The sequence below is a fragment of the Scyliorhinus canicula genome, chromosome 6, assembly GCF_902713615.1.
Source record: "Scyliorhinus canicula chromosome 6, sScyCan1.1, whole genome shotgun sequence".
Taxonomy (NCBI): Eukaryota; Metazoa; Chordata; class Chondrichthyes; order Carcharhiniformes; family Scyliorhinidae; genus Scyliorhinus; species Scyliorhinus canicula.
Genome location: NC_052151.1, coordinates 2685087 through 2707376, shown reverse-complemented (window position 1 = coordinate 2707376; position 22290 = coordinate 2685087). Strand labels below are relative to the sequence as shown.

At 51.1% G+C, this 22290-nt stretch overlaps 1 protein-coding gene across 1 annotated transcript; it reads right to left on the bottom strand.

The window, feature by feature from the left end:
* Nucleotides 1–13535: 13535 nt before the first annotated feature.
* Nucleotides 13536–22239, bottom strand: LOC119966913 (MAM domain-containing glycosylphosphatidylinositol anchor protein 1-like). The gene is made up of 2 exons (XM_038798871.1): nucleotides 21956–22239; nucleotides 13536–13813 (listed from the first exon to the last, which is right to left on the bottom strand). Exons 1-2 carry the CDS (start codon nucleotides 22128–22130, stop codon nucleotides 13536–13538), a joined length of 453 nt encoding a protein of 150 aa, XP_038654799.1. The 5' UTR covers nucleotides 22131–22239.
* Nucleotides 22240–22290: the final 51 nt, after the last annotated feature.

The window sequence follows — 22290 nt, the reverse complement described above, 5'->3', positions numbered from 1 at the left end:
CCCTAGTGCAGCTGTATAAATACCCGTGTCCAGAGTCAGCCTGAGTTCACTAAGAGTTCATCAACGGGTAACAGGCTGGCTCTGAAGTAAGTCGATTAAAGCCTAGATTCATATCGGAAACACATGTCTGGTGAATTGATGGTTCCATCAATTTAATCGACTTAAGAACAGTAAAGATCGATTATGGAATCGGCCCTCAAGCCTGGACCTCAACCCGCAGGATGCAGAGGCTAAAGAAATCTTCTCCCACTGGCTGCGGTGCTTCAAGGCCTACCTGGCCGAAGCGAGCACAGCCGAAACGACAGAGGAACAGAAGCTAAGTCTACTGCACGTGAGGGTGAGCCACAGAATCTCTACACAACTAAACTCGGCCGGTTCATATACTGCAGCGCTAGCGATACTCGATAAGATGTATGTAAGGCCCATTAATGAAGTTTACGCTCGCCATGTGTTCACGACTCGCCGCCAGCGGCCTACGGAATCACTCGCCGAATGTCTAAGGGAACTCAATAATTTGTCCAATGACTGTAACTATCAAGCGGTTACCGCGGCTGAACACAGGGAATTGGCGGTACGCGATGTTTTTGTAGCGGGCCTCAGGTCTAACTATGTGCGCCAAAGACTGCTGGAAAAGGGGGCCCAGGACTTAGAAACGACTGTGGAAGCTGCGACCACGATGGAGGTTTCCTTCCGCAGCCTCACCTCGTTCCCCGCGGACCCCGCGACCCAATCATGGGCCCCCGACCAGCGACTCCCCCAGGCCTGTGCTACGCGGCTGCCCAGCCACCATGCTGCCCCAGCCACCATGCAGCCCCAGCCACCATGCAGCCCCAGCCACTATGCTGCCCCAGCCAGCCACCATGCTGCCCCAGCCAGCCACCATGCTGCCCCAGCCAGCCACCATGCTGCCCCAGCCACTATGCTGCTCCAGCCACTATGCTGCCCCAGCCACCATGCTGCCCCAGCCAGCCACTATGCTGCCCCAGCCAGCCACTATGCTGCTCCAGCCACTATGCTGCTCCAGCCACTATGCTGCCCCAGCCACTATGCTGCCCCAGCTACTATGCTGCTCCAGCCACTATGCTGCCCCAGCCACTATGCTGCCCCAGCCACTATGCTGCCCCAGCCACTATGCTGCCCCAGCCACTATGCTGCCCCAGCTACTATGCTGCTCCAGCCACTATGCTGCCCCAGCCACTATGCTGCCCCAGCCACTATGCTGCCCCAGCCAGCCACTATGCTGCTCCAGCCAGCCACCATGCTGCCCCAGCCACTATGCTGCTCCAGCCAGCCACTATGCTGCCCCAGCCACTATGCTGCCCCAGCCAGCCACTATGCTGCTCCAGCCAGCCACTATGCTGCCCCAGCCACTATGCTGCCCCAGCCACTATGCTGCTCCAGCCACTATGCTGCTCCAGCCAGCCACTATGCTGCCCCAGCCACCATGCCGCCCCAGCCACTATGCTGCTCCAGCCACTATGCTGCTCCAGCCAGCCACCATGCTGCTCCAGCCAGCCACCATGCTGCTCCTGCCTGCCACTATGCTGCCCCAGCCAGCCACTATGCTGCCCCAGCCAGCCACTATGCTGCCCCAGCCACTATGCTGCCCCAGCCACCATGCTTCCCCAGCCACTATGCTGCTCCAGCCACTATGCTGCCCCAGCCACTATGCTGCCCCAGCCACTATGCTGCCCCAGCCAGCCACTATGCTGCCCCAGCCAGCCACCATGCTGCCCCAGCCAGCCACTATGCTGCTCCAGCCACTGTGCTGCTCCAGCCACTATGCTGCTCCAGCCAGCCACCATGCTGCCCCAGCCACTATGCTGCCCCAGCCACCATGCTGCTCCAGCCAGCCACTATGCTGCTTCAGCCACAATGCTGCCCCAGCCAGCCACTATGCTGCCCCAGCCACCATGCTGCCCCAGCCACTATGCTGCTCCAGCCACTATGCTGCTCCAGCCAGCCACTATGCTGCCCCAGCCACTATGCTGCTCCAGCCACTATGCTGCCCCAGCCAGCCACTATGCTGCCCCAGCCAGCCACCATGCTGCCCCAGCCACTATGCTGCTCCAGCCACTATGCTGCCCCAGCCACTATGCTGCTCCAGCCACTATGCTGCCCCAGCCACAATGCTGCCCCAGCCACTATGCTGCTCCAGCCACTATGCTGCCCCAGCCACAATGCTGCCCCAGCCACTATGCTGCCCCAGCCACTATGCTGCCCCAGCCACAATGCTGCCCCAGCCACTATGCTGCTCCAGCCACTATGCTGCCCCAGCCACAATGCTGCCCCAGCCACTATGCTGCTCCAGCCACTATGCTGCCCCAGCCACTATGCTGCCCCAGCCACTATGCTGCCCCAGCCACTATGCTGCCCCAGCCAGCCACTATGCTGCTCCAGCCAGCCACTATGCTGCTCCAACCAGCCACTATGCTGCCCCAGCCACCATGCTGCCCCAGCCACTATGCTGCCCCAGCCACCATGCTGCCCCAGCCACTATGCTGCCCCAGCCACCATGCTGCTCCAGCCACTATGCTGCTCCAGCCACTATGCTGCCCCAGCCACCATGCTGCCCCAGCCACCATGCTGCCCCAGCCACCATGCTGCCCCAGCCACTATGCTGCCCCAGCCACTATGCTGCTCCAGCCAGCCACTATGCTGCCCCAGCCACTATGCTGCCCCAGGCACTATGCTGCCCCAGCCACTATGCTGCCCCAGCCACTATGCTGCCCCAGCCACCATGCTGCCCCAGCCACTATGCTGCCCCTGCCACTATGCTGCTCCAGCCAGCCACTATGCTGCCCCAGCCACTATGCTGCCCCAGCCAGCCACTATGTTGCCCCAGCCAGCCACCATGCTGCCCCAGCCACTATGCTGCTCCAGCCTGCCACTATGCTGCCCCAGCCACTATGCTGCCCCAGCCAGCCACTATGCTGCTCCAGCCACTATGCTGCCCCAGCCAGCCACCATGCTGCCCCAGCCACTATGCTGCCCCAGCCACTATGCTGCCCCAGCCAGCCACTATGCTGCCCCAGCCACTATGCTGCCCCAGCCACTATGCTGCCCCAGCCACTATGCTGCTCCAGCCACTATGCTGCCCCAGCCAGCCACCATGCTGCCCCAGCCACTATGCTGCTCCAGCCAGCCACTATGCTGCCCCAGCCACCATGCTGCCCCAGCCACTATGCTGCCCCAGCCAGCCACTATGCTGCCCCAGCCACTATGCTGCCCCAGCCACTATGCTGCCCCAGCCACTATGCTGCCCCAGCCAGCCACCATGCTGCCCCAGCCACTATGCTGCTCCAGCCAGCCACTATGCTGCCCCAGCCACCATGCTGCCCCAGCCACTATGCTGCTCCAGCCAGCCACTATGCTGCCCCAGCCACCATGCTGCCCCAGCCACTATGCTGCCCCAGCCAGCCACTATGCTGCCCCAGCCACTATGCTGCCCCAGCCACTATGCTGCCCCAGCCACTATGCTGCCCCAGCCAGCCACTATGCTGCTCCAGCCACTATGCTGCCCCTGCCACTATGCTGCCCCAGCCAGCCACTATGCTGCTCCAGCCACTATGCTGCCCCAGCCAGCCACTATGCTGCTCCAGCCACTATGCTGCCCCAGCCAGCCACTATGCTGCCCCAGCCACCATGCTGCTCCAGCCAGCCACTATGCTGCCCCAGCCAGCCACTATGCTGCCCCAGCCACTATGCTGCCCCAGCCACCATGCTGCCCCAGCCACTATGCTGCTCCAGCCACTATGCTGCCCCAGCCACTATGCTGCCCCAGCCACTATGCTGCCCCAGCCACTATGCTGCCCCAGCCAGCCACCATGCTGCCCCAGCCACCATGCTGCCCCAGCCAGCCACCATGCTGCTCCAGCCACTATGCTGCCCCAGCCACCATGCTGCCCAAGCCACTATGCTGCTCCAGCCAGCCACTATGCTGCTCCAGCCACTATGCTGCCCCAGCCACTATGCTGCCCCAGCCACTATGCTGCCCCAGCCAGCCACTATGCTGCTCCAGCCACTATGCTGCCCCAGCCACTATGCTGTTCCAGCCACTATGCTGCCCCAGCCAGCCACTATGCTGCCCCAGCCACTATGCTGCTCCAGCCACTATGCTGCCCCAGCCACTATGCTGCCCCAGCCACCATGCTGCCCCAACCACTATGCTGCCCCAGCCACTATGCTGCTCCAGCCACCATGCTGCCCCAGCCACCATGCTGCTTCAGCCACCATGCTGCCCCAGCCACTATGCTGCCCCAGCCAGCCACTATGCTGCCCCAGCCACCATGCTGCCCCAGCCAGCCACTATGCTGCTCCAGCCAGCCACCATGCTGCTTCAGCCACTATGCTGCTCCAGCCACTATGCTGCTCCAGCCACCATGCTGCCCCAGCCACTATGCTGCCCCAGCCACTATGCTGCCCCAGCCACTATGCTGCCCCAGCCACCATGCTGCCCCAGCCACTATGCTGCCCCAGCCACTATGCTGCCCCAGCCACTATGCTGCCCCAGCCACTATGCTGCCCCAGCCACCATGCTGCCCCAGCCACTATGCTGCCCCAGCCACCATGCTGCCCCAGCCACTATGCTGCCCCAGCCAGCCACTATGCTGCCCCAGCCACTATGCTGCTCCAGCCACTATGCTGCCCCAGCCACTATGCTGCCCCAGCCACTATGCTGCCCCAGCCACTATGCTGCTCCAGCCAGCCACTATGCTGCTCCAGCCACTATGCTGCCCCAGCCACTATGCTGCCCCAGGCAGCCACCATGCTGCCCCAGCCACCATGCTGCCCCAGCCACTATGCTGCCCCAGCCACTATGCTGCCCCAGCCAGCCACTATGCTGCCCCAGCCACTATGCTGCTCCAGCCACTATGCTGCCCCAGCCACTATGCTGCCCCAGCCAGCCACTATGCTGCCCCAGCCACTATGCTGCCCCAGCCACTATGCTGCCCCAGCCACTATGCTGCCCCAGCCACTATGCTGCTCCAGCCACTATGCTGCCCCAGCCATTATGCTGCCCCAGCCAGCCACTATGCTGCCCCAGGCTGCCATTTCTGCGGCCAGAACCAGCACCCCCGGCAGCACTGCCCGGCCCGCAACGCGACCTGCAGCAGCTGTGGGCGGAAAGGCCATTACGCAAGAGTGTGCCTCGCAAAAAGGGCCCCAGCTTCCAACTCCCCAGCGGCACGAAGTAATCGCTCCCCACACCCGCAGGCCCACGGGGCCCGAAACGCTGCGGCCTATGCCCCAACTCTGCCCCCTCCAGCCACGTGCGTTCCATGGGGGCCGCCATCTTGGCAAACCTCCACCACGCGGCCGGCCACGTGCGACTCATGGAGGCCGCCATCTTGGACGCCATCTTCCTCGCCGCCCGCCACGTGCGATCCACGTGCCCGATCGGCATCTCCGCGCTCGGACAACTCTGCGGAAGAATTCAAATTTGACTATGAACTCAGAGGGCAGTCATCACGGGGCCACTCCAGCACAGCTGATCGAGCCGCCGACTACCCGCAACTCAGCGCGGTCACCCTGGACCAATCACGCCCGAAGCATCTGCGAAACTCGATGGCAGAGGTCCATATCAACGGGTACAGCACGCCGTGCCTTTTTTACTCCGGGAGCACGGAGAGCTTCATACACCCAGACCTGGGAAGACACTGTTCGCTCCCCGTTTTCCCCGTGCGGCAAACTATCTCGCTCGCTTCAGGCTCCCACTCGGTCCAGATCCAGGGTCGCACCGCCGCGACACTCACAATCCGAGGCGCTAGCTACTCAAAATTCAAACTCTGCGTTTTGCCCGAACTCTGCGCCCCACTCTTATTAGGCCTAGACTTCCAATGCAACCTCAAGAGCCTCACCCTCAGCTTCGGCAGGCCCCTGCCCCCACTCACTATCTGCAGCCTCGCTACGCTGCGAATCCCCCCCCCCCCCCTCCTCTCTTCGCCAATCTCACAAAGGACTGTAAACCCGTAGCCACCCGCAGCAGGCGATACAGCCTACAGGATAGGGTCATTATCCGATCGGATGTCCGACGGCTGCTCAGTGAGGGGGTGATAGAGGCCGGCAATAGTCCCTGGAGAGCTTAGGTGGTGGTCGTTAAGACCGGGGAAAAATTCTGCATGGTTGTCGACTATAGTCAGACCATAAATAGATTTACGCTCCTAGACGCGTATCCCCTCCCCAGGATTGCAGACATGGTAAACCAGATCGCCCAGTATCGGCTCTTTTCCACGGTGGATCTGAAGCCTGCATACCACCAGCTCCCAATCCGCCCGGAGGACCGCCACTACACGGCATTCGAGGCCGATGGCCGCCTCTTCCATTTCCTCCGGGTCCCTTTCGGCGTCACTAATGGGGTCTCGGTGTTCCAACGAGCAATGGACCGAATGGTGGACCAGTACGGGCTGCGGGCCACGTTTCCGTACTTGGACAATGTCACCATCTGCGGCTATGACCAGCAGGACCACGATGCCAACCTCCACCGTTTTCTCCAGACGGCACAGAAACTGAATCTCATGTACAACAAGGAGAAATGCGTTTTCCGCACAAACAGACTGGCCATCCTCGGCTATGTCGTGGAAAACGGAGTCCTGGGCCCAGACCCGGACCGTATGCGCCCCCTCTTAGAACTCCCCTTCCCTCATTGCCCCAAGGCCCTCAAACGGTGCTTGGGTTTCTTCTCCTACTACACCCAGTGGGTCCCTCAATATGCGGACAAAGCCCACCCACTCTTTAGGGCCACACGATTTCCCCTGTCAGCTGAGGCGCGCCAGGCCTTCGACGGCATCAAGGAGGACATCGCCAAAGCGGCCATGCGGGCGGTGGATGAATCTACTCCATTCCAGGTTGAGAGCGACGCCTCAGAGGTAGCTCTAGCAGCCACACTAAATCAGGCAGGGAGACCAGTTGCATTTTTCTCCCGTACCCTATCCGCTTCAGAAGTCCAGCACTCCTCAGTCGAGAAAGAAGCACAAGCCATTGTGGAGGCTATCCGTCACTGGAGGCACTACCTCGCAGGTAGGAGGTTCACCCTCATCACTGACCAAAGATCGGTTGCCTTCATGTTCGACAACTCGCAAAGAGGCAAAATTAAAAATGACAAAATTCTGAGGTGGAGGATCGAACTCTCCACCTACAATTACGATATCAAATATTGACCCGGGAAGCTCAACGAGCCTCCGGATGCCCTATCCCGCGGGACATGCGCCAGCGCGCAGATTGACCGATTGAAAGTCATCCACAATGACCTCTGCCACCCGGGGGTCACCCGGCTCGCCCACTACATCAGAGCCCGAAACCTGCCTTTCTCCAACGAGGAGGTAAAAGCGGTCACCAGGGACTGCCCGATCTGTGCGGAGTGCAAACCGCACTTCTATAGACCAGACAGGGCCCACCTGGTCAAGGCTTCTAGGCCCTTTGAACGCCTCGCGATTGATTTCAAACGGCCACTCCCCTCAACTAACAAGAACGTTTACTTCTTAAACGTCGTAGATGAGTTCTCCCATTTCCCATTCGCTATCCTGTTCCCCAACATGACCTCCCTCACAGTCATTAGGGCCCTGCATAGCATCTTCACCCTGTTTGGTTTCCCCAGCTACGTACACAGCGACCGGGGTTCGTCCTTCATGAGCGACGAGCTGCGTCAGTACCTGCTCGACAAGGGCATTGCCTCGAGCAGGACTACCAGCTACAACCCCAGGGGGAACGGGCAGGTGGAGAGGGAGAACGCGACGGTCTGGAAGGCCGTCCTACTGACCCTCCGGTCTAGAAAGCTCCAAGTCTCCCAGTGGCAGGAAGTCCTCCCAGACGCGCTCCACGCTATTAGGTCCCTTTTGCGCACGGCAACCAATCAGACCCCTCACGAGAGGCTCTTCAATTTTTCCAGGGGCACTACCACGGGGGTCTCACTTCCGGCATGGCTGAGGACACCGGGCCCCGTACTCCTGAGGAAACACGTCAGGGCGCACAAAACCGACCCCCTTGTTGAGAAGGTGCGCCTGCTCCACTCCAACCCCCAGTACGCTTTCGTCCAGTTCCCTGACGGCCGTCAGGACACAGTATCCCTCCGGGATCTGGCACCCGCCGGATCCAGCGCCCCTCTACCTCCACAGAAGGACCTCTCACCCTACACCCCGTGCTACCGCCCCCTCGCGCTCCCGAGCCCACAAGCTCGCTCCACCAGTTCCGCGCACCCGCGCCGGCCAGCCCCCAGCGCCCCCAGCCCCCAGCGCCCCCAGCCCCCAGCGCCCCCAGTCCCCAGCCCCCAGCCCCCAGCCCCCAGCGCCCCCAGTCCCCGGTCTGCAACCCCGGTGCTCCACAGATCACAGCGGACAATTCGCCCACCGGACAGACTGACGTTGTAAGCCATCACCCCCGCCGGACTTGATTTTTTTGCAGGGGGTGAATGTGGTGAATGTAATATATGTGTATATATGATAATTCACACTGTCTTTGTAAGCGCAGGAGTGCTATCCTACCACTAGGGGGAGTATCTCTGGGAGCACTCAGGAGCTTGTACAGGGCTCCACCCTTGGCTCCGCCCACGACTCCTCCCCCTAGTGCAGCTGTATAAATACCCTTGTCCAGAGTCAGACTGAGTTCACTAAGAGTTCATCAACAGGTAACAGGCTGGCTCTGAAGTAAGTCGATTAAAGCCTAGATTCATATCGGAAACACATGTCTGGTGAATTGAATGTTCCATCAAACTGTATAAGGTGTTAGTGAGGCCACACCTGGAGTATTGTGTTCAGTTTTGGTCTCCTTACTTGAGAAAGGACGTACTGGCGCTGGAGGGTGTGCAGAGGAGATTCACTAGGTTAATCCCAGAGCTGAAGGGGTTGGATGATGAGGAGAGGTTGAGTAGACTGGGACTGTACTCGTTGGAATTTAGAAGGATGCGTGGGGAGCTTATAGAAACATATAAAATTATGAAGGGAATAGAAAGGATAGATGCGGGCAGGTTGTTTCCACTGGTGGGTGAAAGCAGAACTAGGGGACATAGCCTCAAAATAAGGGGAAGTAGATTTAGGACTGAGTTTAGGAGGAACTTCTTCACCCAAAGGGTTGTGAATCTATGGAATTCCTTGCCCAGTGAAGCAGTTGAGGCTCCTTCATTAAATGTTTTAAAGATAAATATAGATAGATTTTTGAAGAATAAAGAGATTAAGGGTTATGGGGTTTAGGCCGGAAAGTGGAGCTGAGTCCACAAAAGATCAGCCATGGTCTCATTGAATGGCGGAGCAGGCTCGAGTGGCCCAATGGCCTCCTCCTGCTCCTAGTTCTTATGTTCGTATGAATGGATGCTTCACTGCGCAGGGAATTCCATATATTCTAATGATGAATGGATGTTCTTTGATGATGAATGGATGGCTCTTTGATGATGAATGGGTGGATTGTTGATGATGAATGGATGGTTTGTTGATGATGAATGGATGGTTTGTTGATGATGAATGGATGGTTTGTTGATGATGAATGGATGGTTTGTTGATGATGAATGGGTGGTTTGTTGATGATTAATGGATGGTTTGTTGATGATTAATAGGTGGTTTGTTGATGATGAATGGATGGTTTGTTGATGATGAATGGATGGTTTGTTGATGATGAATGGATGGTTCAGTGATGATGAATGGATGGTTTGTTGATGATGAATGGATGGTTTGTTGATGATGAATGGATGGTTTGTTGATGATGAATGGATGGTTCAGTGATGATGAATGGATGGTTTGTTGATGATGAATGGATGGTTTGTTGATGATGAATGGATGGTTTGTTGATGATGAATGGATGGTTTGTTGATGATGAATGGATGGTTTGTTGATGATGAATGGATGGTTTGTTGATGATGAATGCATTGTTCAGTGATGATGAATGGATGGTTTGTTGATGATGAATGGATGGTTTGTTGATGATGAATGGGTGGTTTGTTGATGATGAATGGATGGTTTGTTGATGATGAATGGATGGTTCAGTGATGATGAATGGATGGTTTGTTGATGATGAATGGATGGTTTGTTGATGATGAATGGATGGTTCAGTGATGATGAATGGATGGTCTGTTGATGATGAATGGATGGTTTGTTGATGATGAATGGATGGTTTGTTGATGATGAATGGATGGTTCAGTGATGATGAATGGATGGTTTGTTGATGATGAATGGATGGTTTGTTGATTATTAATGGATGGTTTGTTGATGATGAATGGGTGGTTTGTTGATGATGAATGGATGGTTTGTTGATGATGAATGGATGGTTTGTTGATGATGAATGGATGGTTTGTTGATGATGAATGGGTGGTTTGTTGATGATGAATGGATGGTTTGTTGATGATGAATGGATGTTCAGTGATGATGAATGGATGGTTCAGTGATGATGAATGGATGGTTTGTTGATGATGAATGGATGTTCAGTGATGATGAATGGATGGTTCAGTGATGATGAATGGATGGTTTGTTGATGATGAATGGATGGTTTGTTGATGATGAATGGATGGTTTGTTGATGATGAATGGATGGTTTGTTGATGATGAATGGATGGTTTGTTGATGATGAATGGATGGTTCAGTGATGATGAATGGATGGTTCAGTGATGATGAATGGATGGTTCAGTGATGATGAATGGATGGTTCAGTGATGATGAATGGATGGTTTGTTGATGATGAATGGATGGTTTGTTGATGATGAATCGATGGTTTGTTGATGATGAATGGATGGTTTGTTGATGATGAATGGATGGTTTGTTGATGATGAATGGATGGTTTGTAGATGATGAATGGATGGTTCAGTGATGATGAATGGATGGTTCAATGATGATGAATGGATGGTTTGTTGATTATGAATAGATGGTTTGTTGATGATGAATTGATGGTTTGTTGATGATGAATGGATGGTTCAGTGATGATGAATGGATGGTTTGTTGATGATGAATGGATGGTTTGTAGATGACGAATGGATGGTTTGTTGATGATGAATGGATGGTTTGTTGATGATGAATGGATGGTTCAGTGATGATGAATGGATGGTTTGTTGATGATGAATGGGTGGTTTGTTGATGATGAATGGATGGTTCAGTGATGATGAATGGGTGGTTTGTTGATGATGAATGGATGGTTCAGTGATGATGAATGGATGGTTTGTTGATGATGAATGGATGGTTTGTTGATGATGAATGGATGGTTTGTAGATGATGAATGGATGGTTCAGTGATGATGAATGGATGGTTCAATGATGATGAATGGATGGTTTGTTGATTATGAATAGATGGTTTGTTGATGATGAATTGATGGTTTGTTGATGATGAATGGATGGTTCAGTGATGATGAATGGATGGTTTGTTGATGATGAATGGATGGTTTGTAGATGACGAATGGATGGTTTGTTGATGATGAATGGATGGTTTGTTGATGATGAATGGATGGTTCAGTGATGATGAATGGATGGTTTGTTGATGATGAATGGGTGGTTTGTTGATGATGAATGGATGGTTCAGTGATGATGAATGGGTGGTTTGTTGATGATGAATGGATGGTTCAGTGATGATGAATGGATGGTTTGTTGATGATGAATGGATGGTTTGTTGATGATGAATGGATGGTTCAGTGATGGTGAATGGATGGTTTGTTGATGATGAATGGATGGTTTGTTGATGATGAATGGATGGTTTGTTGATGATGAATGGGTGGTTTGTTGATGATGAATGGATGGTTTGTTGATGATGAATGGATGGTTTGTTGATGATGAATGCATTGTTCAGTGATGATGAATGGATGGTTTGTTGATGATGAATGGATGGTTCAGTGATGGTGAATGGATAGTTTGTTGATGATGAATGGATTGTTCAGTGATGATGAATGGATGGTTTGTTGATGATGAATGGATGGTTTGTTGATGATGAATGGATGGTTTGTTGATGATGAATGGATGGTTTGTTGATGATGAATGGATGGTTCAGTGATGATGAATGGATGGTTCAGTGATGATGAATGGATGGTTTGTTGATGATGAATGGATGGTTTGTTGATGATGAATGGATGGTTTGTTGATGATGAATGGATGGTTTGTTGATGATGAATGGATGGTTTGTTGATGATGAATAGATGGTTTGTTGATGATGAATGGATTGTTCAGTGATGATGAATGGATGGTTCAGTGATGATGAATGGATGGTTTGTTGATGATGAATGGATGGTTTGTTGATGATGAATGGATGGTTTGTTGATGATGAATGGATGGTTTGTTGATGATGAATGGATGGTTTGTTGATGATGAATGGATGGCTTGTTGATGATGAATGGATGGTTTGTTGATGATGAATGGATGGTTCAGTGAGGATGAATGGATGGTTTGTTGATGATGAATAGATGGTTTGTTGATGATGAATGGATTGTTCAGTGATGATGAATGGATGGTTTGTTGATGATGAATGGATGGTTCAGTGATGATGAATGGATGGTTTGTTGATGATGAATGGATGGTTTGTTGATGATGAATGGATGGTTTGTTGATGATGAATGGATGGTTTGTTGATGATGAATGGATGGTTTGTTGATGATGAATTGATGGTTTGTTGATGATGAATGGATGGTTTGTTGATGATGAATAGATGGTTTGTTGATGATGAATGGATTGTTCAGTGATGATGAATGGATGGTTTGTTGATGATGAATGGATGGTTTGTTGATGATGAATGGATGGTTTGTTGATGATGAATGGATGGTTTGTTGATGATGAATGGATGGTTTGTTGATGATGAATGGATGGTTTGTTGATGATGAATGGATGGTTTGTGATGATGAATGGATGGTTTGTTGATGATGAATGGATGGTTTGTTGATGATGAATGGATGGTTTGTTGATGATGAATGGATGGTTTGTTGATGATGAATGGATGGTTTGTTGATGATGAATGGATGGTTTGTTGATGATGAATGGATGGTTTGTTGATGATGAATTGATGGTTCAGTGAGGATGAATGGATGGTTTGTTGATGATGAATAGATGGTTTGTTGATGATGAATGGATTGTTCAGTGATGATGAATGGATGGTTCAGTGATGATGAATGGATGGTTTGTTGATGATGAATGGATGGTTCAGTGATGATGAATGGATGGTTTGTTGATGATGAATGGATGGTTTGTTGATGATGAATGGATGGTTTGTTAATGATGAATGGATGGTTCAGTGATGATGAATGGGTGGTTTGTTGATGATGAATAGATGGTTTGTTGATGATGAATGGGTGGTTTGTTGATGATGAATGGATGGTTTGTTGATGATGAATGGATGTTCAGTGATGATGAATGGATGGTTTGTTGATGATGAATGGGTGGTTTGTTGATGATGAATGGATGGTTTGTTGATGATGAATGGATGTTCAGTGATGATGAATGGATGGTTCAGTGATGATGAATGGATGGTTTGTTGATGATGAATGGATGGTTTGTTGATGGTGAATGGATTTTTACATTGCAGCATTAATGTAAGCCTACTGTGACACTAATAATAAAGATTATTCTGAAGAATGGATGGTTCTTTGATCACTCACCGGTCAGGTTGAAGAGGCAGGAGTCCGAGCCCACCTCATTGGACAGGATACATTGGTACATGCCGTACTTTTTGGAAGAGAGTCTGTCAATCTGCCACTCCGAGATGAGCTGTTGTTCAGTGTCTGCTGCTTCTAAAGGATTCCCATTGAAGCTCCAGAGGACTGAGGTCACACGAAGGGGATTTCCACTAAGCAGTTTACAGCTCATTGTGAGAGCTCGACCCAACCTCTGGCGGACATCCTCATACTGAGGCTCCACTGTGGGAGGATCTGTGGAGAGCGAGAGTTCAGTTAAACAATGACCAGAGTTTTCTCCAACTCTCACTATGGCTCATACCTTGTCCTCTCTCTGTCTCTCCACTTTCTAAACTAATTTCATTGTCTCTCTCTTTAGCTCTTGTGTCTTTACCTCTCTCCCCACACATATTGCAGACTCCACCCCTATCCCCTCCCATCTGTCTGTGTCTCTCCCTCCCTCCCTCCATCTGTCTCTCTCACCCTCCCTCCCTCTCTCTCTTACAGCTTGGACTAGCGTTTGGAACTAGAACATAGAACATAGAACACGACAGCGCAGTACGGGCCCTTCGGCCCTCGATGTTGCACCGACCTGTGAAACCATCTGAAGCCTATCTGACCTACACTATTCCATTTTCATCCATATGTCTATCCAGTGACCACTTAAATGCCCTTAAAGTTGGCGAGTCTACTACTGTTGCAGGCAGGACGTTCCACACCCCTACTACTCTCTGAGTAAAGAAACTGCCTCTGACATCTGTCCTATATCTCTCACCCCTCAATTTAAAGCTATGTCCCCTCGTGTTGGTCATCACCATCCGAGGAAAAAGACTCTCACTGTCTACCCTATCTAACCCTCTGACTATCTTATATGTCTCTATTAAGTCATCTCTCAGCCTTCTCCTCTCTAACGAAAACAACCTCAAGTCCCTGAGCCTTTCCTTGTAAGACCTTCCCTCCATACCAGGCAACATCCTAGTAAATCTCCTCTGAACCCTTTCCAAAGCTTCCACATCCTTCCTATAATGTGGTGACCAGAACTGCACGCAGTACTCCAGGAGCGGCCGCACCAGAGTTATGTACAGCTGCAGCATGACCTTGTGGCTCCGAAACTCAATCCCCCTACTGATAAAGGCTAGCACACCATATGCCTTCTTAACAGCCCTATTAACCTGGGTGGCAACTTTCAGGGATTTATGTACCTGGATGCCGAGATCTCTCTGTTCATCTACACTACCAAGAATCTTGCCATTAGCCCAGTACTCTGCATTCCTGTTACTCCTTCCAAAGTGAACCACCTAACACTTTCCCGCATTAAACTCCATCTGCCACCTCTCAGCCCAGCTCTGCAGCTTATCTATGTCCCTTTGTATCCTATAACATCCTTCAGCACTATCCACAACTCCACCGACCTTCGTGTCATCTGCAAATTTACTAACCCATCCTTCTACACCCTCTTCCAGGTCATTTATAAAAATGACAAACAGCAGTGGCCCCAAAACAGATCCTTGCGGTACACCACTAGTAACTGAACTCCAGGATGAACATTTGCCATCAACCACCACCCTCTGTCTTCTTTCAGCTAGCCAATTACTGATTCAAACCGCTAAATCACCTTCAATCCCATACTTCCTTATTTTCTGCAATAGCCTACCGTGGGGAACCTTATCAAACGCCTTACTGAAATCCATATACACCACATCAACCGCTTTACCCTCATCCACCTGTTTGGTCACCTTCTCAAAAAACTCAATAAGGTTTGTGAGACATGACCTACCCTTCACAAAACCGTGTTGACTATCGCTAATCAACTTGTCCTTTTCAAGATGATTATAAACCCTATCTTTTCCAACATTTTACCCACAACTGAAGTAAGGCTCACAGGTCTATAATTACCAGGGTTGTCTCTACTCCCCTTCTTGAACAAGGGGACAACATTTGCTATCCTCCAGTGTAAACACTGATGAAAAATATCCATTAAACGCTTCCCCTATCTCCTCTGATTCCACACACAACTTTCCACTACTATCCTTGATTGGCCCTAATCTTACTCTAGTCATTCTTTTGTTCCTGATATACCTATAGAAAGCCTTAGGGTTTTCCTTGATCCTATCCGCCAACGACTTTTCGTGTCCCCTCCTCGCTCTTCTTAACTCTCCCTTTAGGTCCTTCCTGGCTAACTTGTAACTCTCAAGTGCCCTAACTGAGCCTTCATGTCTCATCCTAACATAAGCCTTCTTCTTCCTCTTGACAAGTGCTTCAACTTCCTTAGTAAACCACGGTTCCCTTGCTCGACAACTTCCTCCCTGCCTGACAGGTACATACTTATCAAGGGCACGCAGTAGCTGTTCCTTGAAAAAGCTCCACATTTCGATTGTACCCATCCCCTGCAGTTTCCTTCCCCATCCTATACATCCTAAATCTTGCCGAATAGCATCATAATTGCCTTTCCCCCAGCTATAATTCTTGCCTTGCGGTATATACCTATCCCTGCCCATTGCTAAAGTAAACATAACCGAGTTGTGATCACTATCACCAAAGTGCTTACCTACTGGTTTAGCTCACCAAGCTAAATCGCTGGCTTTTAAAGCAGACCAACAGCACGGTTCGATTCCCGTACCAGCCTCCCCGGACAGGCGCCGGAATGTGGCGACTAGGGGCTTTTCACAGTAACTTAATTGAAGCCTACTCATGACAATAAGCGATTTTCATTTCATTTTCATTACATCTAAATCTAACACCTGGCCGGGTTCATTACCCAGTACCAAATCCAATGTGGCCTCGCCCCTTGTTGGCCTGTCTACATACTGTGTCAGAAAACCCTCCTGCACACACTGTACAAAAACTGTCCCATCTATAGTACTCGAACTATAGTATTTCCAGTCAATATTGGGAAAGTTAAAGTCCCCCATAACAACTACCCTGTTACTCTCGCTCCTGTCGAGAATCATCTTTGCAATCCTTTCCTCTACATCTCTGGAACTATTCGGAGGTCTATAGACAACTCCCAACAGGGTGACCTCTCCTCTACTGTTCCTAACCTCGGCCCATACTGCCTCAGTAGACGAGTCCTCAAGCGTCCTTTCTACCGCCGTAATACTTTCCTTGATTAACAATGCCACACCCCCCCCTCTTTTACCATCTTCTCTGTTCTTACAGAAACATCTAAATCCTGGAACCTGCAACAACCATTCCTGTCCCTGCTCTACCCATGTCTCCGTAATCGCCACAACATCGAGATCCCAGGTACCAACCCATGCTGCAAGCTCACCCACCTTATTCCGGATGCTCCTGGCGTTGAAGTAGACACACTTCAAACCAGCATCTTGCTTGCCGGTGCCTTCTTTCGAACTTTTAACCCTATCCCTGACCTCACTACTCTCAACATCCTGTACACTGGGACTACAATTTAGGTTCCCATCCCCCTGCTGAATTAGTTTAACCCCCCCCGAAGAGCACTAGCAAATCTCCCCCCCAGGATATTGGTACCCCTCTGGTTCAGGTGAAGACCATCCTGTTTGTAGAGGTCCCACCTACCCCAGAATGAGCCCCAATTATCCAGGAAACCAAAACCCTCCCTCCTGCACCATCCCTGTAGCCACATGTTCAACTCCTCTCTCTCCTTATTTCTCACTTCGCTAGCACGTGGCACGGGTAACAGCCCAGAGATAACAACTCTGTTTGTTCTAGCTCTCAGCTTCCACCCTAGCTCCCTGAATTTCTGTCTCAAATCCCCAACTGTGATGTTGTTGCCATTACGGAGACTTGGTTGAGTGAAGGACAGGATTGGCAGCTAAACGTTCCAGGATACAGATGTTTCAGGTGGGATAGAGGGGGAGGTAAAAGGGGTGGCGGAGTTGCAGATAGTTTATTGAAGAATAAAGGGATTAAGGGTTATGGTGTTCGGGCCGGAAAGTGGAGCTGAGTCCACAAAAGATCAGCCATGATCTCATTGAATGGCGGAGCAGGCTCGAGGGGCCAGATGGCCGACTCCTGCTCCTAGTTCTTATGTTCAAAGTTTAGGGGACTCTGGCAGGGATTTGCGGATGTCATGTCTACGGTGTTAAAAACGAGAGTGGCATCGAATCCAGAGGTGGCGATATTTGGAGTGTCGGAGTCCAGGGGGCGAGAGAGGCTGACGTTTTGGCCTTTGCCTCCCTGGTAGCCCGGAGACGGATCTTATTGGCGTGGAGGGACTCGGAGCCCCCGCAATCGGGTGTTTGTGGTCAGTGACATGGCCGGGTTTCTCAGGCTGGAAAAAAATCACGTTCACCCTGAGAGGGTCAACGTTGCGGTTCGTTCAGAGGTGGCAGCCGTGTATCAAATACTTCCGGGAAAAATAAACTGTTAGCAGATATAATGGGGGAGGGGTTAGGGAGGGAGGGAGTGCGGGGATGGGTGAGGAGGGATTAGTTAGTGGGGGACTGGGGGACTGGGGGACTGTGTATGTAAGCCATGTTGGCTGGGTGTGGCTGTTGGTTGGGTGGTTGTTACTTATTTTGTTGATTTTCCACTTGAAATTGTTGTTAAAAGTTAATAAATGCCTGAATAAAATGTTTTAAAAACAAACTCTGCTGCCTCACAGTGCGAGGGACCGAGGGTCCATTCCAGTGACGCTCTGCAGAGTCTGCACGTTCTTCCCGTGTCTGCTTTGGTTTCCTCCGGGTGCTCCGGTTTCCTCCCACAGTCCAAAGATGTGCAGGTTAGGTGGATTGGCCATGCTAAATTGCCCTTATTGACCAAAACGTTGCAGGTTAGGCTATAGGGTTATGGGGATAGGATGCGATGGATGGGTGAGTGGACTTGTGTGAAGTGCTCTTTCGTAGGGTCGATGTGGACCCGATGGGCCGAATGGCCTCCTTCTGCACTGTAGGGATTTTATGATTCTCTCAATATCTCTTTACAAACTGTTTGTATCCCTCTAGCATTTGCCTTTCCATCTATTTTTGTGTTGTCTACAAATTTGTCTCCAGCACATTCGCCACCTCCGTCATTAATATAAATTAGAAACAGTGTCGGGCCCAGCACTAATCCCTGTGAAACCCACTGGTTACAGGTCACCAACCTAAAAAAGACCCTTTATCCCCATTCGCTGTGCTGCCCACGAGCCAATTCTCTATCAACGCCAACATACTACCTCCAACAGCATGGCTCTTATCTAATCACTTCAACTTTTGTGAGGTACTTTGTTGAAAGCCCTCTGGATGTCCAAATGCATCACATCTACTGGTTCCCCTCTATCCACTCCGACTGAGACGTCCTTGAAAAACTCTAATAAATGAGTCAGACCCGATTTCCATATCACAAAGCCACGCTGACTCTGCTCCATTAGATTGTGATTTTCCAAATGTTCAGCTATTACTTCCTCAGCAATTGATTCCAAACTTTTTCCAACCAGAGGTGTCAGGCTAATCGGCCAATAGTTAACCGTTTTTTGCCTCCCTCCCGTTTTGAATAGAAGTGCCACATTGGATTGTCAGAGGCTTTTTCCCAGGGTAGAGGGGTCAATTACTAGGGGGCATAGGTTTAAGGTGCGAGCGGCAAGGTTTAGAGGAGATGGACGAGGCTAGTTTTTTACACAGAGGATAGTGGTTGCCTGGAACTCGCTGCCGGAGGAGGTGGTGGAAGCAGGGACGATAGTGACATTTAAGGGGCATCTTGACAAATACATGAATAGGATGGGAATAGAGGGATACGGACCCAGGAAGTGTAGAAGATTTTAGTTTAGACGGGCAGCATGTTCAGCACGGGCTTGGAGGGCCGAAGGGCCTGTTCCTGTGCTGTACTTTTCTTTGTTCTATTTTTCTAATCCTCCACTACTTCTCCAGAATCCGAGGATTCTTGGAAAATTACAACCAATGTCTCTCTGTGTCTCTCCCTCCCTCCGTCTGGTTTACTAAGGAAGTTGAAGCACTTGTCAAGAGGAAGAAGAAGGCTTATGTTAGGATGAGACATGAAGGCTCAGTTAGGGCACTTGAGAGTTACAAGTTAGCCAGGAAGGACCTAAAGGGAGAGTTAAGAAGAGCGAGGAGAGGACACGAAAAGTCGTTGGCGGATAGGATCAAGGAAAACCCTAAGGCTTTCTATAGGTATATCAGGAACAAAAGAATGACTCGAGTAAGATTAGGGCCAATCAAGGATAGTAGTGGAAAGTTGTGTGTGGAATCAGAGGGGATAGGGGAAGCGTTAAATGGGTATTTTTCGTCAGTGTTTACACTGGAGAAAGGCAATGTTGTCGAGGAGAACACTCAGGTTCAGTCGACCAGGCTAGATGGAATTGAGGTTCAAAAGGAGGAGGTGTTAGCAATTTTAGAAAATGTCAAAATAGATAAGTCCCCTGGGCCAGATGGGATTTATCCTAGGATTCTCTGGGAAGCCAGGGAGGAGATTGCAGAGCCTTTGTCCTTGATCTTTATGTCGTCTTTGTCGACAGGAATAGTGCCGGAAGACTGGAGGATAGCAAATGTTGTCCCCTTGTTCAAGAAGGGGAGTAGAGACAACCCTGGTAATTATAGACCTGTGAACCTTACTTCGGTTGTGGGTAAAATGTTGGAAAAGGTTATAAGAGATAGGGTTTATAATCATCTTGAAAAGAACAAGTTGATTAGCGATACTCAACACGGTTTTGTGAAGGGTAGGTCATGTCTCACAAACCTTATTGAGTTTTTTGAGAAGGTGACCAAACAGGTGGATCAGGGTAAAGCTGTTGATGTGGTGTATATGGATTTCAGTAAGGCGTTTGATAAGGTTCCCCACGGTAGGCTATTGCAGAAAATAAGGAAGTATGGGATTGAAGGTGATTTAGTGGTTTGGATCAGTAATTGGCTAGCTGAAAGAAGACAGAGGGTGGTGGTTGATGGCAAATGTTCATCCTGGAGTTCAGTTACTAGTGGTGTACCGCAAGGATCTGTTTTGGGGCCACTGCTGTTTGTCATTTTTATAAATGACCTGGAAGAGGGTGTAGAAGGATGGGTTAGTAAATTTGCAGATGACACGAAGGTCGGTGGAGTTGTGGATAGTGCTGAAGGATGTTATAGGATACAGAGGGACATAGATAAGCTGCAGAGCTGGGCTGAGAGGTGGCAGATGGAGTTTAATGCGGAAAAGTGTGAGGTGGTTCACTTTGGAAGGAGTAACAGGAATGCAGAGTACTGGGCTAATGGCAAGATTCTTGGTAGTGTAGATGAACAGAGAGATCTCGGCATCCAGGTACATAAATCCCTGAAAGTTGCCACCCAGGTTAATAGGGCTGTTAAGAAGGCATATGGTGTGCTAGCCTTTATCAGTAGGGGGATTGAGTTTCGGAGCCACAAGGACATGCTGCAGCTGTACATAACTCTGGTGCGGCCGCTCCTGGAGTACTGCGTGCAGTTCTGGTCACCACATTATAGGAAGGATGTGGAAGCTTTGGAAAGGGTTCAGAGGAGATTTACTAGGATGTTGCCTGGTATGGAGGGAAGGTCTTACGAGGAAAGGCTCAGGGAATTGAGGTTGTTTTCGTTAGAGAGGAGAAGGCTGAGAGGTGACTTAATAGAGACATATAAGATAGTCAGAGGGTTAGATAGGGTGGACAGTGAGAGTCTTTTTCCTCGGATGGTGATGACCAACACGAGGGGACATAGCTTTAAATTGAGGGGTGAGAGATATAGGACAGATGTCAGAGGCAGTTTCTTTACTCATAGAGTAGTAGGGGTGTGGAACGCCCTGCCTGCAACAGTAGTAGACTCGCCAACTTTAAGGGCATTTAAGTGGTCACTGGATAGACATATGGATGAAAATGGAATAGTGTAGGTCAGATAGGCTTCAGATGGTTTCACAGGTCGGCGCAACATCGAGGGCCGAAGGGCCCGTACTGCGCTGTAGTGTTCTATGTTCTATGTTCTATGTCTGTCTCTCCCTTCCTCCCTCCTTCTGTCTCTCCCTTCCTCCCTCCTTCTGTCTCTCCCTTCCTCCCTCCTTCTATCTCTCCCTTCCTCCCTCCGTCTGTCTCTCCCTCCCTCCGTCTGTCTCTCTCTCCCTCCGCCTGTCTCTCCCTCCCTCCGTCTGTCTCTCCCTCCCTCCATCTCTGTCTCTCCCTCCCTCCGTCTGTCTCTCCCTCCCTCCGTCTGTCTCTCCCTCCCTCCGTCTGTCTCTCCCTCCCTCCGTCTGTCTCTCCGTCCCTCCGTCTGTCTCTCCCTCCCTCCGTCTGTCTCTCCCTCCCTCCGTCTGTCTCTCCCTCCCTCCGTCTGTCTCTCCCTCCCTCCGTCTGTCTCTCCCTCCCTCCGTCTGTCTCTCCCTCCCTCCGTCTGTCTCTCCCTCCCTCTGTCTGTCTCTCCCTCCCTCCCTCTCTCTCTCTGTCCCTCTTCCTTTCCGTCTCACTGTCCATCCCATTCTGTACCCCTCGCTCTCTGTACTCACACAACACATTGAGTAGGACGAGCCCCTCTCTCGGTTTGACATTGAGGCTATTGTACTGTCCGGTACGACAACGATAATTCCCACTCATCTCCCGGGACACATTCTCCAGCCGCAGTGTTCCATCCAGACTCTCGACCCCCTCTTCACCCCAGCCCAGGGTCTGCTCCTTGTCCATTCGAGACCACAGCACCACTGGCTTGGGCTTGCCACTGGCAAGGCAGCCCAACTCTGCCACACTGCCCTCCTCCACCTCCACCGCCTCACGCACAACCTGGATAGCAGGAGGGACTGCAGAGCGAGAGAGAGGGGGGAGGGGAGGGAGGGGGGGAGGGGGG